This window comes from Vicugna pacos, chromosome 2, assembly GCF_048564905.1.
Source record: "Vicugna pacos chromosome 2, VicPac4, whole genome shotgun sequence".
Lineage (NCBI taxonomy): Eukaryota > Metazoa > Chordata > Mammalia > Artiodactyla > Camelidae > Vicugna > Vicugna pacos.
Genome location: NC_132988.1, coordinates 86,902,207 through 86,918,229, shown reverse-complemented (window position 1 = coordinate 86,918,229; position 16,023 = coordinate 86,902,207). Strand labels below are relative to the sequence as shown.

The following is a 16,023-nucleotide window of genomic DNA, read 5'->3' as shown; positions in this document are numbered from 1 at the left end:
GTAAATCCATTTCTGAGGATTCTGCTCTAGGAAAAAAGTAGAATTAAATAAAATAAAAGCAAACATCAAGATCGCCAACAATCCACTGTAACCAGCTAGACACTGGTATGTGGTCAACAAGGGAACCCAGTCTCTCCAGCCATTTCCTGGAACCCAGGAATATTTTTAAAAGGGAGGCACATGGCTAGACCCGTAGTCCTAGATGACACATTCACAAGATGTCAGGAGGAAAAGGTGGGCCAGGCACCACTATATATTCGTGCATGTACCTCATCTAGTGGTAAACCAGAGACTACAACAACAGCAAAGCCTGGAGCTGGCTGACAACGTGCCCCCCACGCCAAGCCACATGCTCACTGACCAGGTCCTTAGTGAGCCACTTCTCCCTGCTTCCGTGAAAGGAACTTTGCAGTAGCTGCTCATCACAAAAACACTGAATAGTTCTGCTGTTGGTGAACTTCAGTAATGGGTTGGGTCCACCAAATCACTAACCAGTTTTAAGTAACTTTCACTTAGTAATGAAGAAATACTAATATAAAGTGATGGACACAGATGCAGTTTATATGTGCTAAAGAAGACTCTGATGCATAATATGGTAGTTTACAGGAAAGAGCCAGGTACGTAGTATACTTAATGAATTTCACAATGATCCAAAACTGATGTAGGAATTTGTTTTCTCCAACAAGTTAATTCAGTAGGCTGATATAAAATGTACACTTATGTATACTAAACCCATAACTCAAGACTTGTGAATAATTTCTATTCATATCCTAAACTTCATCTTTCAAATCCAAATGATAACAAATCATTACCTTAGCTTTATTAACATAAAGCTTATTCCATAACATTTAGGGGTGTGGGGAACAACAGTATTATAAAATACTATCAATATAGAAAGCAGCAAAGTAAACTTTGTCTCCTACCTCTGCTCGACCCTCATAGTAGGTTAACATGGACTTTGTCAGCACAAAAAGTCTCTCTTTGTAGTTTAAGGGTGATGTCTTCTTTTTCTGCTGTGACCTTTTAATAAGAATCTCTTCTAGAATAGTGTTACAATTCATCTCGGTCTTCTGATCGCTGTTTCTCCTGCCATTGAAGATCCCAGTGTTCTAAAGTGAGAAAATAAACAGTTGTAATAAAATGTGACATGTAAATTATCCAAGGATACTGTCATTCCAAATTACCAAAATAGACTTTACTCTGAGCATAGGTGGAGCTGATGACTGTTAGGTTACTCTATGCACCCGGACTGAAAATGCCCAGGGCACAAGAGTTCAGCCTCTTCTTCTCCCTCAGCCCCATCCTGTTCCTCCAACTCCCAGCATTTCACAAGAATCTAATGAAGGTTTGCCGTGATGATGACTCACTCCTCTGTACCTCCCGACCATCCCTTAGCTTGGTGGCACACTCTTCTGCACTTGATTGCAGGGAAACAATTATCTCAGATGGAAAAGTGCATCACCTGCACGGCTGGTTTAGGCTGATATTTAAATTGCCTCAGGTTCCTGGATGAGTACATAGTACAAAATGAATTACCACAGTGGTGGACAGAATTCAATCTCCAGCTCTAATAAGGACGTAATCTTTTTTTTTTCTTATTGAAGTATAGTTGATTTACAACGTTGTGTTAGTTTCTGGTGTACAACACCGTGACTCAGTTATACATATATATATTTTTTTCATTATAGGTTATTATAGGTTTTTCATTATAGGTTATTACAAGAATATAATTCCCTGGGCTATATAGTAGGACCTTGTTGTTTATTTTATGTATAGCAGTTTGTATCTGTTAATCTCAAACTCCTGTAATATCACTTACACGTAGAACCTAAAAAAAAGATATAAAGATCAAGCATCCTAGTCACCAGAGCCACGAGGATGTTCTTTGATTTCTACACTACAGTTCTCTTCCCTGCAGCCCGTCTCAACCACAAGAGAAAAGGAAGCCCACCCAGCCACAGCTAACCCTCCTCAGCTCATCTAGGAAACCCACCTCACACAGCAGCCCCTCAGCTAACCCCGTACCTCCCTGCCTACTAAGGGCAGAGCTCATCTGCATAAGTTCCTCAGCCCTATATCTGGAGCCCCCACAACCAGACTATCCACACCTACACTAATAAGCCGTCTAAATTCAACGACATTTAACTCTCTGAAAATCAGAGATACTCAGCAATGGTCCAAAGATTCTTACTTGAGACACGTTGAATGGACAACAGCCCTTTCTTCCCTTCGCTCCACCACACCCTTACAAGAAGTCACTGCATATCAAACCAGAGAGGCAACAGGAGTCATGCGAAGAGCATAAGCGGTTATCAGAGAGCAGAGCCAGGAACTTGACCCTCAGTTTGCCAGTGAGGAATTCCACCAACTTCACACCCGCCATGACACCCCAGAAGCACCCCTACAATTCCCTGTTACCGATCTGTCATCAACCAGTCAGGCCCTCCAATTTCTGCAAAGTTACTTTACAACAGCTTAACCTCTGAACTTCAGTTTTCTTCATTCACAAAATATGGAAGTAAATACCGCAAGGTTATTAGTGAGGTTTAATGAGATGTGGGAGAGAACTCACTTACAATGAAAACACTATACAAATGTTTATTGCTGTTATTTCCTAATTGCAATGCTCTCTTCCTAGCTCAAAGCATCATAATCTGGGTCATAACAGTAGCTTTCCAACTGGTCTTCCTTTCACCCCTGGCTCCTGCCTCACTTTATTCAAACTACATACCCCTTATTCCCATTGGATCAACCTTCAAAGATACCATTTTTATCCTGCCACTGCATTCACTAGAAATCCTCAGTGCCTCCCCAAGGCCTTCTCACCACATGCAGGATGAAGTCAAAACTCCTTAGACAAAACACTGGAGAATGTCCACAATCTGGCTGTAACCTAACATCCAATCTTTACTTCCACTGCTCCCCAGACACTCCACACCCTAGTCAAAATAGTCAGCATCCATTCCCTGTCCTAGAAAATCCCCTCTCTCCACCTGTGAAAACTCTGCTAGCTCAAAAGTCACCTCTCTGATGAAGCCTTTCTGGATGGTTCCAATTAATTAAAAACCATCCAGTTCCTGTGCCCGTGATTTCTGAATCACCGTCACAGAGCTCACCATCATCTTCCATGATCTGTAGCAACTGATGTACATATTCTAACTTCTCACCTAGATTTTAAGCTCCTAAAGGAATCATTTTCAACCTTAACATTAGAATCACGTAGGGAGAATTTTTTTAGAATGTAGATGCCCAAAACCCACGCCCAGATACTTTGAATTAGTCTGGGGTGAGTCCCAGGGCATCAGGATTTAATGTGCTGGTAGATTTGAGAGCCCCATTCTTAAGTGAAGAGATTGGGCGCTTACACTTTCTCTTTATACCACACTTGGTGTTTAGAGCAGCCTCTCAATAAGCAGCTGGATAACAGACCCAACTGATCTATTCTCCTAAGCGGAGAAATCAGAGAAAAGCTCTTGTTGCTTGGCATCTATGTTGGTCATCTTTATTTTAAATCAAAATTTTGACACTCTATCTTTTTGTTCCTGAAAAACTGTGGATGTGTAAATATGACTTATTTGGAAATCTTCTTCTCAACTTTGTGCAACATATTTTCAATGTAGGGTAAAGATGACAACTTTCAAGAGTGGTGTATAAGGGAAAAGCAAGCTACACTCCAGAAGAACAGGCCACGTGCAAATATGGAACTCCCAGCCCAACAGGCAATAGCACAGCTATCAAACAAAGGGCAGACATTGGACAGCCCAGGAAGATAAGTGGGGCATGGCTCATCCGCAGGACTAGAAGCAGAAGGTTTCAACATCAGGACGGGGGAAGTACTTCATGTAGAATGTGTAGGGAAGAAAAAAAAACCTTACCGTTTTTGTATAAGAGATTAATAGTCTTATATAGAATCATACCGTTTGAGTCAAAAGGAATCTTAGCCATCACTTAAATCTGTGACCATCCCCTTACAAATTAAGGAGCTGAGGTTTAGAAAGTTTAATGAGTTGCTCAAAGACACACAAACCCAGACTAGAAGTCTCCTGGTCCCAGGAGAAGGGCCCCCTCCAGCATTCTGTACCATACAATTAAAAGTTCGTTGTTGTTTTAATAACCCATTGGTCAAAGAACACTATTAAAGGTCACATAAATGAAGGAAAATTCTCCTCATGGAGATTTCCAGTTAAAGACGGAGGGCTGAGGGTACACTTTAGCCTAGGCTCCCTCCTGAAACCCCATTAAATCAGTTCTGCTGTTGTTGTCACAAAGGAATTAACTATCAAAGAAACAGAAAACAGGACAGGAGATAAGAAAATTTTAGAAACTGGAAGGAAATAAACATGCTGGGGAGAAGCCTGGAAACAACCAATGGTATGTCTAAAAGTGGCGAAGGACTTAAAGCAAAAGAACTGTTTGTGGGTCTACTTAAAAAAGAGAATCCTCAAACCCCCAACTCATCTGCTGACCTACTGAACCTAGATAAGAGAAGACTCAAAAGTCAAAAGGCAAAAGTTACAGAGGCTAGCTGACTTATCTCATCTCTCCCAGGAATGCAGTCCCCACCCAGCCCACTGACACATGGTGGGTGACTGCGGTGCTGGACTGGGCGGGGCACGTCAACCTGGAAGCAGACTCGGCAGTGCTGCACTGAGAATAGTTGTTTCTTACTGTCCATATAATACAGGTACAATGACTGATTTAACACGTACTCTTTAAGATAGGCTTGGGTTTCACGCTGAAGGTCCCCACTGTGATCTTTGGCTGTGATTGGGTTGGAGAGCCTCCTGACTGCTAAAAAGGGAAAGGGGAGGGGGGGAGAAAAATAACAACGGATGGAGAAAAAAGTTTTGAGAAAAGAAACCACGTGCAATACTGTCACCTAAAAACTGGGTTCGCCTCATGGTGGCTGTTGAGCCAAAAAGACACAACCAAACCAAAGCACAGGAGAAGGAAGGATTTATTACTTGCAGCAAGTAAGGAGAACACCGGGGATATTTCCCACAGCAGTATTTCCCCTAAGCAGCAATTTGGGGCTGGAGCAAGAATTCAGCATAGCATTGAGGCAAAAGTTGACAGAGTCTGGGACCTAGTTGATTGAAGTCAGGAGGGTCAGCAAAGGTCAACATTATCATTCCAGCTGATCTGGTGGCTGAGTGCTCAAGGCGGGGGTTGAACTCTGCAGAACAGCTCAAAAATGTGCTTCAGGCTCATCTTTACATCGGAAACATAACTGGGAGTCTTTACAACTGATAATATGGCTAAGTTATCTCCCTGGCCTGGTAATAGCTGTTTTTATCTTCTTTCACTCCCTTAAAATTATTAACTACTGAGACCTATTCTGCAACAGCAGGCTGAGATCACAAAATGGTTTAGGCCTAAAATGGCTTCTCCTTGGTTAAGAAAGTTATGTCTAGTTCTCCTCCAGGGACCCCGACCCTATCTGCTTACAATATCTCAAAGCATCAACAAATATATTAACTATACAGGAGATTCATAGTTAAGTGATTCTAGACAGAAACAAAAGATGTCATAACATAAAAATTGCTCATTAACCAACTGCCTACATAGGTCCCAATTAAATATTCCTTCCACATTACTACGTTCTGCTTCTTTGCTGGTCATTCTCTCTGACTGAAGGAAGGAATCAAACAGTCAACAATATCAAATATTTAGAAGATGAAAGTTTTCAAGAAGTTGAAAATGAGAGTAATGTTGGAGAAATACTCTGATCACACTCAATGCCACAGGCAAATAAGGATCTTGAAGTTAGTTAGCTAGTAAAAATAAAGTAAAATAACACAGTAACAGTGTCAAAGATGATTTACACTTAAAATACTAAAATGCACGGTGGCAGACTTCTTTTTGCTCCCTTCCCCACTGGTAACCCCCTGTCCTCATCCACTCTCCCCTTCTTCCTGGCCATATGGGCTGGAGATGGTATTTCCCAGCCTTCTTTGCAGTTAGAGGTGGCCATCTAAGTTAAAGCAAAAGGGATGTGTGCAGCCAGGGATATGAGGGTCACCTCTAACTTACAGACAAGCTACTTTCCCTGGATTTTTTGGGCATTTTCCACCTCCCCACCAGCTGGAAAGTGCACATGGTAGACTCAACTTTCCTTATGCATTGAAGACATCACTGTAGGGAGTAGAGGAGGGAACAAGATGGAACCTAGCCCTTAAGCGACTTCATGGAGCAGAGTTGCCCCCTAGTCTAGACTTGCTCACCTACTTTGTGAGAGATAAACACACTTTTATCTTATTTTAGAAATGACGTATGGTGGTTTCTTTGTTATAGTGACTTAACTTTTATTCTACCTCATGATACACCCCTGCAAAAATTGATAAAGCTTTCTAATGCTTTTGAAAAACATGGCCCTCTTTAGATCTGTGCTGACAAATTCAAATGTAAAGTGAAGGAAGTCAAAATTTTTTATCACGCATTTTCATCAGAAAATTCTCAAGAAAACTAACATTTGACTCCCTTTTTGTTCTAAGAGTTAACAATTATAATCTAAATGGTGCCATATATGAGATAAAATAAACATGTTTTCACTTTATTTTTCAAGATAATGTATGAATCATAAGGCCTTTTTTTTTTCCCTTTTTCACTAGTCACTATGAAATGTAAGTGGATTCACTTTAAATGACAATATTCTGGCACTAATCCTCTTCCTGTGAGAGAATTTCTGATACACAACAAATATTTTTCTTTCTGCTTCTTGTTAATTCAGAAAGAAACAATAACCAGTGAAAACAAGGCATGAATAACAAGTTTCTAAGTAGGTACTGTGATTTTCAGCAACTTTCACTAGGAGAAAACATAAAATTTGGAAATAATACATAAAGTAATCTAATACCAATATATTTCTTGACTACATTAATCTAAACTGTTTTCAACGTAAAACATTCATCTATGTCAACAAATTATTTTCCTATTATTTTCAAAATAGGAATAAAGAACCCAAGTCATTATTGCGTTCAGTTTTTTTACAGAATGAGCGAACTTCTTTAACAAAGAATTTCAAGAACAAAAACAGTGAGATTGAGGAGGAAAACTCTTAAGAGACATCCCAACCCGCTAAAATGTGAGACAACTGTGGTAACCTGAATACTAACTGCATATTGGTGACATTTAGGTTTGTGGTAAGTTTTATTTGATGATATCAAAATAGTGTTAGGTTGTTTTGGAGTTTTTTGGTATGGTGATGCTCTTGCGACTGTATTTTTTAAAAGTTATTATCTTTTAGAGATACATACTGAAAAATTTATGGATAAAATATCTGTGGTTTGCTTCATAATCAAAATAAAATTGCTCATGAGTTGACAACTATTGAAGCTAAGTGAGGCACACAGGGGTTCATTACACTTTCTTATTTTTGTTTGTCTTTGAAGTTTTCCATAACAAAAAGTTTTAAAAATATGTTTAAGGGAATAACATGGTTTTCTACATCCCTGTCATCCAACATTTTGGGACTGGTAAGAAAGAGAAGAAAAAGATGGGAGGAAGAAGAGAGGGAGGGAAGGGGAAAAAAAGAACAAGGCAGACAAATCCAAGCAGAAAAAGGGTGTGGGCTCTGCTTCCTTAGGGATATTACTACTACACGATCTAATTCATTATGAAAGCTCTTCCAATGATTTCTTGAGTCAGCAGAGCTTCATGATAACATGATGTGATACTATTTCTTCCCCAACAGGAATATGCGGTTTCCAGAACCAAAAATAAAACCACAGTCTATGCAACATTTGTCCTTGTTATAATTCCTCTTTTCTCCCCTCTCTTTCCTTTCCTTTCTCCCCTGATCAAATTTCATGAAAGCAGAAGTTAGCTTTTCAAGGCTGCAGCATGGTGAAAAGAAAATTCTGTACAGATTGACTAAGTGCCAAAGCACAGCGGTCAGTCAGGTAAAGTGAGCAGACCCTAACTGCTGCCTTCCTACAAAAGAATCATTAGAAAGCTCCCCGAAGGTACGCATCGCAAGTGAAACCACAGAGAACACTGAAACAAGCAGGCAAATACGACCGGAGAATTATTTACCCTTCCTTCTGAAGCTTGTGAATGAAGAAATTCCAAAACTGAAATGTCAGCTGTTATATACCTGATCTCTGAGAGGAAAAAAGTAGGCTGATAAAAATACTAATTCCAGAGAAAACATTCTCATACGTCACTTGTAACAACTAGAAGTTGCAAACTACATTCAAAAAGTGTCATGGATATAAGCCATGATCTAATTACTGTTTGGAAAATGTCCAGTGACTTTTTTTTAATGGAATCATAATTAGCAGACAGTATTATATTAACTCCAAGTGTACAACACAGTGATTCACTGTTTTCTTTACTTACATAAACTTTTAAAACTTTAATTAATGGAAATAAAACATTTCTTAAGAGGTACCCCTCTGTATATACGCAAGCCATCTTTTGTTAGCTTCTTTAAAATAAAATTTATCCATGCTAGGCAATTAAAATATTAGAACAAGTGACAAAACGTTTCTGATAAAAATAAATCAATTTATGTCAACACGGTCATTACTTGTACTTAGTATCTGAGTTACAAAGTCATTCAAATTTCAAATAATATTAATCATGTAAAATGTTTTTGATTCACTATTTTTACGTATTATGAAACGATCGCCACAAAAGTTACTGTCAGCATACAAACTTATTACAGTATCATTGACTATATTCCCTATGCTGTGTATTGCTCCCTGGTGTCTTATTTGTTTTATAGCCGAAAATTTGACCCTCTTAATCCCCTTCACCTATTTCAACCACCCTCTCACTCCCCTCTCCTCTGGCAATCACCAGTTTATTCTCTGAATCTGTGTGTCCATATCTGTTTTGTTTTGGTTTGTTTGTTTTGCTTTTTAGATTCCACATATAAGTGAAATCACATAGTATTTGTTTTTCCGTCTCTGATTTATTTCACTTAGCATAATACTTTCCAGGTCCATCTATGTTGCTGCAAATGGCAAGATTTCACTCTTTTTTATGGCAAAGTAGTATTCCAAGTACATGCATGTGTGTGTGTGTGTGTGTGTGTGTGTGTGTGTGTGTGTGTGTATCCCACATCCTCTTTATTCATTCATTAATCAATGGACACTTAGATTGCTTGCATACCTTGGCTACTGTAAATAGTGCTGCAATGAACATAGAAATATGTCTCTTTTCCCACAGTGGCTGCACCAATTTACATTCCCACCAATCACACACAAGGTTTCCTTTTCTCCACATCCTCAACATTTGTTGTTTCTTGCCTTTTTGATGATAGCCGTTCCAACAAATGTGAGGTGGTATCTCATTATTGTTTTAATAAGCATTTCCCTGATGATTAGTGGTACTGACCATCTTCTCATGTGCCTGTTCGCCATCTGTATGTCTTCTTCAGAAAAACATCTATTCAGGGCCTCTGCCCATTTTTCAGTCAGGCTGTTTTTACATTGAACTGTATGAATTCTTTATGTATTTTGGATATTAACCCCTTACTAAATACATGGTTTGCAAATTTCTCCCATTTAGTGGGTTGTCTTTTTGTTTTGTTGGTGGTTTCCTTTGCTGTGCAAAGGCTTAGTTTGATGTAGTCCCATTTGTTGATGTTTGCTTTGGCTGCCCTAGCCTGAGGAGATATATCCAAAAAATACTGCTAAGACAGAGGTCAAAGAGATCACTGCCTATATGTTCTAGGAGTTTCATGGTTTCAGGTCTTATGTTCAAGTTTTTGACTCATTTTGAGTTTACTTTCTTAATATGGTATAAGAAAAGTAATATATATAAATCTGTTGTATTTCTATATACTAATAACAAACTATCAGAAAGAGAAATGAAGAAAACAATCCCTTTTACAACTAAAATAAATTTAGCCAATGAAATGAAAGATCTGTACTTTGAAAACTATAAGACACCAAGGAAAGAAACTGAAGACAACACAAATAAATGGAAAAATATACCATGCTCATGGATTCAATATCATTAAAACGTCCATACTACCCAAAGCAACCGACAGAGTCAATGCAATCTCTATCAAAATACCAATGGTATTTTTTACACAAATAGAACAAATAATTCAAAATGTGTATGGAATCACAAATGACCCCAAAATGTCAAAGCAATTTTAAGAAAGAACAAAACCGGAGGTATCACACTCCTTAGTTTCAAACTATACTATAGACCTATGGTAACCAAAACTGTATGGCACTGGCACAAAAACAGGCACAATGGCACAGAATAAAGAGCCCCCAAATAAAGTGATACTCATATGGTCAATTAACCTACAACAAAGAAGGCAAGAACATACAGTGACAGAAAAGATGGTCTCTTCAATAAATGGTGTTGGAAAAGCTGGACAGCTACATGCAAAAGAATGAAACTGGATCTTTTTCATACACCCTACCTCTAATGAAGTAAACTGATAATGTACTTTCCTGTTCTTTGCTCTACCCATCACTGGGTCACCATCTAGATCATTTATGATATATAATGCTGCTGTTTTTTAAAAAATAGAAGGAAATTCACTGATACTTCTCCCGTTGAATCTGAGTGGCCTTATGACTCCTTCAATTAATATAGTACAGCAGAAGAGTTACTACGTAATCTCTGAGGCTAGGCCAGAAAAGGCCAAGTTGCTCCTGCCTGGTTCTTGTGGACTTCTCATTCTTTGGACAGTCCCTCTTGGAACCTCAACATCATACTGAGAGAGGCTTTCACTGAATTGAGAAGCCACATATAGGTATTCTAGTGCAGAACTCTGTTGAGCCCAGCCTTCAAATCATCCCAGTCCAGGAGCCAGACATATGAGTGAGGAAATTCTCAGATGAATCCAGCCTGAGTTGTCCAAGTTGTCCAACACTTCCAGCTACCAAGTGTTCCAAGATGAGAGCACGGATACCATGGAAGAGATGCTCCCACTGTGTGCTATCAAATTCTTAGCTTACACAATCAATGAGTGTGATAAAATGGTTGTTATTGTGTGCCTGTATGTTTAAGGTAGTTTGTTATACAGCGATAGATAACTGGAACATATAATTAATATACTATATCATTCGTGACTACCTCATTCTCATTTCATTTATCTCTAATCCCTGTCAACCCTCTTCATTCCCTTAAATGTTTCCTCCTCTTCACTCATCAATCATTTCACCACATTCAGTTTATGAACCAATTTGTCCACAGGAATAGTTTCAGACATTTTTATAACCATTCATTCTGGCATTCACTGCATAGCAATGACATATGAGGAACTATACATGAGGCAATGAAGTGGTTACAAAGATGAGAAAAACATGACCTTTGCTCTAGGGAAGCACAGATAAAAGAGACTTAAAAACAAAGCATTACAATAAAATCTATAGAGGGCTATGAAAGTGATACTGGGCAAAGCGCTTTAGAACACTAAGAGTCCCTAGAAATCACTAGCACATGATCACTAAAGAGGAAACAATTACCCCTCTTCAAAGTACGGTGGACCACTTCAATGAGGATGTGACATACAGACAGAATTTTGACAGATGGTTAGAGATACATCAACACATGAATAAAAGTAGTTGTTAATGCTCTGGTCTGTATAATCACTTCCATGTATAACATATATGAAAAGTCTTTCTTAAAAGTTGCTTGATTTTAATAAGAATCATAAACAGGAAATAGTTTAAAATGACATGGGGTTCACTATGTCATTTTCAGAAGTTTTATACTGGCTCTTCATTATGAGTTCTAATTTTGAGTATTTTATTAGTACAGAAAGGTTGAACAGAAAAGCAATAAATAGTCTTAGTTATAGAAAAATGACTCTTTGAACTATATATTCTTCCCTTTACAGGCCAGATGCATTCCAGGTATATATGGCTGAAATTAAAATAAATTCTAACTAGAATAATTTGTCTATTTGGATTCAATTGCAGAATTAAAAATATATTTCCAAGGGGAAAAACATTTATTCAATATACATGATACAAATCTTTGGAAAGAAACAATGCCATTCTGGGTGTTAAAGAATTGAGAAATGGTTTCATAGAACTTTCAAAATTTGTCAACGGTTTGAACTGAAATCTAGTATTTTACAGAAATTTCACTTCACCATCATCCTACTACTTTCAACTACCTTCTCCAAAGCAAACAAATGTTTCCCACTCATAAGCATCCTCTAACCATACAAAGATTTTGAAGCTAGATACTTCTCCTACTGGGGTGATATCCAAGCATTAAATCTCAATATCATGTTTTACCAACAGATGACTACATATTTCAGTGCACCTGAACATTCCATTTGAAAAACCATAGTCTATAAATAGATGCCCCATTTTTTTCCAGTGCTGTGTAAAATTGTGAAAATCAGCTTTACTTAAATAAGCAATACTGACATTTAGATAGCCCAAACAGAATAAATTAGTTAATATATGTGTGTGTGTGTATGCACGTATATACATATGTTACACAGACATATGACTCTCAATTCCAGGGGAGGGTATAGCTCAGTGGTAAAGTGCTACTTAGTACGCATGAGGTCCTGGTTCAGTCCCCAGCACCTCCATGAAAACAAATAAATAAATAAAGCTGCCCCTCCATGAATGAATGTACGAATGAATGAATCTTCATTCTACTTCAAAGCAATTTCTCAAAAGCATATTTCCAACTGTTCTTTCCCCTCTGAATACTCCATCTTAACAAAAATCAAGCAAAAGAAAGTATAGTATTCAGCACAATCTAGCAACCAGTACACTGCTAAGACACAGGAGGTAGTCAGTAAGTACTGGATGGCTTAATGATTTCACTTTATTTAAGCCTCAATGGTATTTACTTCAAAAGCCAAACCTCAAAGGTAACAGAAGTAACTATTTCAGACCCTTCACTATTTTTAGTTTCTCATTGTCACTGGACAGACTTGAAGAAAAAATATCTTTCAAAAGTATATTTGTCTGCATTTTAAACGATCAGGGTCTTTGAGTCATAAATTAACAAAAACCTAACAGGATTTTTTTCTCCTCTGAGATGTTCCTGAGGATTAATTCTGCCCTGTGCAAGGGGTTCTTTTTTCTGAAGGGGCTGGTAGCTCAGAGCTTACTCATCCCAGAGGCCCAGGCCAGAGTCTCACACATCTCTGATGGTGGAAAATGACAATGCTTCCTCCCAGCTGCCTGCTCAGCTCTTTCATGTGACAGGTCTCTGCCCCTCCCCACTCTGAATCCCCTGTTAATACATAAAAGTGAGCCTCGATGTAGAAGAACCTTCTCTGCCCTTAACTGACAATACAACTGAAAGCAAAACTCACAAACTCTGAGGCCCCACGATGTTATCGGTAGATTAATGCCCTGAAGCTGATGATCTCTGACCTAGTCTCTAGCCCTAAAATTCTATGTGGCTCAACATTCTAAAAACCCACTTGTTCCCCATTTTACTATTGTACTAAACACAGAAAATTCAACCACCTAGAAGGTAGGCCTGTATCTTTTGATACACTAACTCACAAAATTTTAACTTGTCCCCTGACAGAGCAGGAGAAGACATTAACAACGGTTCTTTAGACATTATCCTAAAGATTTCTTTCCCTATGTCACCCTCTGTTATCTTATTTCACCAGTTACTTATGTTGGAACTTCTGGCTAAGCAACATGATTCAGTAGAAGGAAACTGAACTTTCAAATCTGACTGACCTGGCTCCAGATCTTAGCTTTGCCATTTATTAGCTGTATAACTTTATGCAAGTTACTTAATTCCTTTGAGATTATTTAAAAAGAAAATAATGATACCAACATCTTATAGGAGTATCAAGAGGCATAAATCAGAAGATGCACGTAAATTTTCTTACAGCAAATACTCAGAGAAGCAACCGCTCAGATGGTTTTGCCATATCTTTGTTCTGAACTGATACACGTCTACACATTTGACAGCTGTTAACTGAGCATCTAGTAAGGGCCAGATATGCTATCAGGTCTGGGACACAAAATAAAGCATAAGATACAGCCAGTAAGGTGTCCACAGTCTAGGAAAAAGGGCATACATAACAGAAGCCAATGATACCATTACCATGCAGTAAGCATTATACCACAGATGGATACAAGCTTCAGCCCTGCCAGAGGCGGCAGGTGGAAAGATAACTGGAGAAGATGACGTCTGAGCCGGGCTAAAGGCTGAGTTAGCTGTCACCTCTGGAAGATGGTGGGCCAATGCCACATCGCAGTGCAAGGGCTCAGCCTTATGAAATGCAAGGTGAGTTTAAAGAAAAACTAACAGTAAAAGCCATTTCTATTAATTTAAATACATTCTATTTCAAATAATCCTTCCTCTCCCCCATCCCCACCCAAAGAATGCTAATTCCACTAATAAAAAGAAATCAAAATCCAAAACAATTTCTTTCCAGTCTTGTGTTTATTTGTTCATTCATTTTTCAACCAAACAACATTTATTTAAAATCTACTCTATATTAGGCAGTGTGACAGGGATACAACAATGCAATGGAAAATACAGGCACCATCTTCTGGGAGCTTACACTCTAGTGGGGTTTTGACCCATCCAATGCCTTAAAGACCCATCCCCTGCAACATCCTTCTTCTCAGCTTCCACACAGAGGACAGGGACGTATTGTATCCAGGTCATCTGATTACAGAAAATGAGAGCTGGGCACTCCAAGAACTAGAAACCATTAGGTCCAAACCTCTCAATTGAAAGGTATAAATATTGGAGTTTAAAAAAGCTGAGTTGACAAAAAAAATCTTCCTTTCTTTGGTCATTGACACTATTATCAATATCTTAATTAAAAACTAACCACTCACCATTGCTATTTTTTGAGAATTCTAGGCTATGTTTTTTTAAATGTCATTTAAGAGATAAGGTTTCTTCACACACACAATCACATAGCCCTTTAACTTTTAAAACTGCACCCCACTCTATTTAATTTCATTAAGTGAGTTAATACACATAAAGCACTCAGAAGAGTACCTGGCACGTAAGTGTCATGTAAGTGCTTGCTATCAGTCTTGCCATCTTTAATTAATTTTTATAGTGTTACTACTAATCACTTAGAAATTAAAATGTCCAAGAGTCCCTTAGCATTTTATAAATGAATTCACAAAAGCAAAGAAATGTAACCAAAATAATAAAAATAGTAATAGTAATAGTAGTAATAATAATAATAATACTTTTGAGACTAGAACTCCAGTGTCCTTACTCCTAGACTTCTATAGTAAAAGTCTGGCTACATTAAATAGCTGACAGGCTATATTAAAAAATTTTATTTTTATTGATTTTTAATTTATATCTTGTGCATATCCAGAGAGAAACTGAGACAACTTACAATAAAAATACATGAACAAAATTTAACCAAGGAAGTGTCAGACTCATGCACTGAAAACTACAAAATATTACTGAAAGAAATTAGACCTAAATAAACAGAAAGACATCCATGTTCATGGGTTGAAATGCTTTCCAAATGGCTCTACAGATTCAATGCAATCTCTATCAAAATTCAACTGCCTTTTTTTTTTTTTTTTTTTGCAGAAATGGACAAGCTGATCCTAAAACTCATGCAGTAATGCTCAATAGCCAAGTTAACCTCAGAGGGGGGAAAAAAAAAGCAAGGTTGGAGGACTCACATTCCCAATTTCAAAACTTACTACAGTATTACAGTAATCCAAACAGTGTGGAACTACACTAAGACAGATACACAGATCAACGATATAGAATTGAGAGTCCGGAAAGAAAATCATACATCTATGGTCAATGGATTTTAGCTAAGATGCCAAGACCATTCCATGAGGAAAGAGTAGTCTTTTCAACAAATGGTGCTGGGACAACTGGATATGAATGAATTTGGACCCCTACTTCACACCATACACAAAAATGATCTCTAAATGGATCAAAGACTTAATGTAAGCACTAAAGTTACAAAAACTCTCAGAAAGAAATATACCTGTTAATTTTCATGATTTTAGGTTAGGCAATGGTTTTGGTTGGGTTTTTTTTTTTTGAATCTTGAAATTTTTCCCCCTTTTTCAGTTTTATTAGGTAGAATTATTACAGTTTTACTGCACATAC

General features: G+C 37.9%; 1 protein-coding gene across 6 annotated transcripts in view; it reads right to left on the bottom strand.

Annotated features, from left to right (window-relative positions):
• The window catches only part of TEC (tec protein tyrosine kinase), a 115,126-nt gene that overhangs the window by 78,589 nt on the left and 20,514 nt on the right, over positions 1-16,023 (bottom strand). For 5 of the 6 annotated variants that reach the window (XM_031687656.2, XM_006198110.4, XM_015250052.3 and 2 more), the window contains exon 2: positions 924-1,109. In XM_031687656.2, the coding sequence (XP_031543516.1) occupies positions 924-1,061 (138 nt within the window). In that variant the 5' untranslated portion in view covers positions 1,062-1,109. Of the gene's footprint in view, positions 1-923; positions 1,110-16,023 lie in introns of those variants that run through there. The other variant, XM_072944432.1, reaches the window with a different exon arrangement.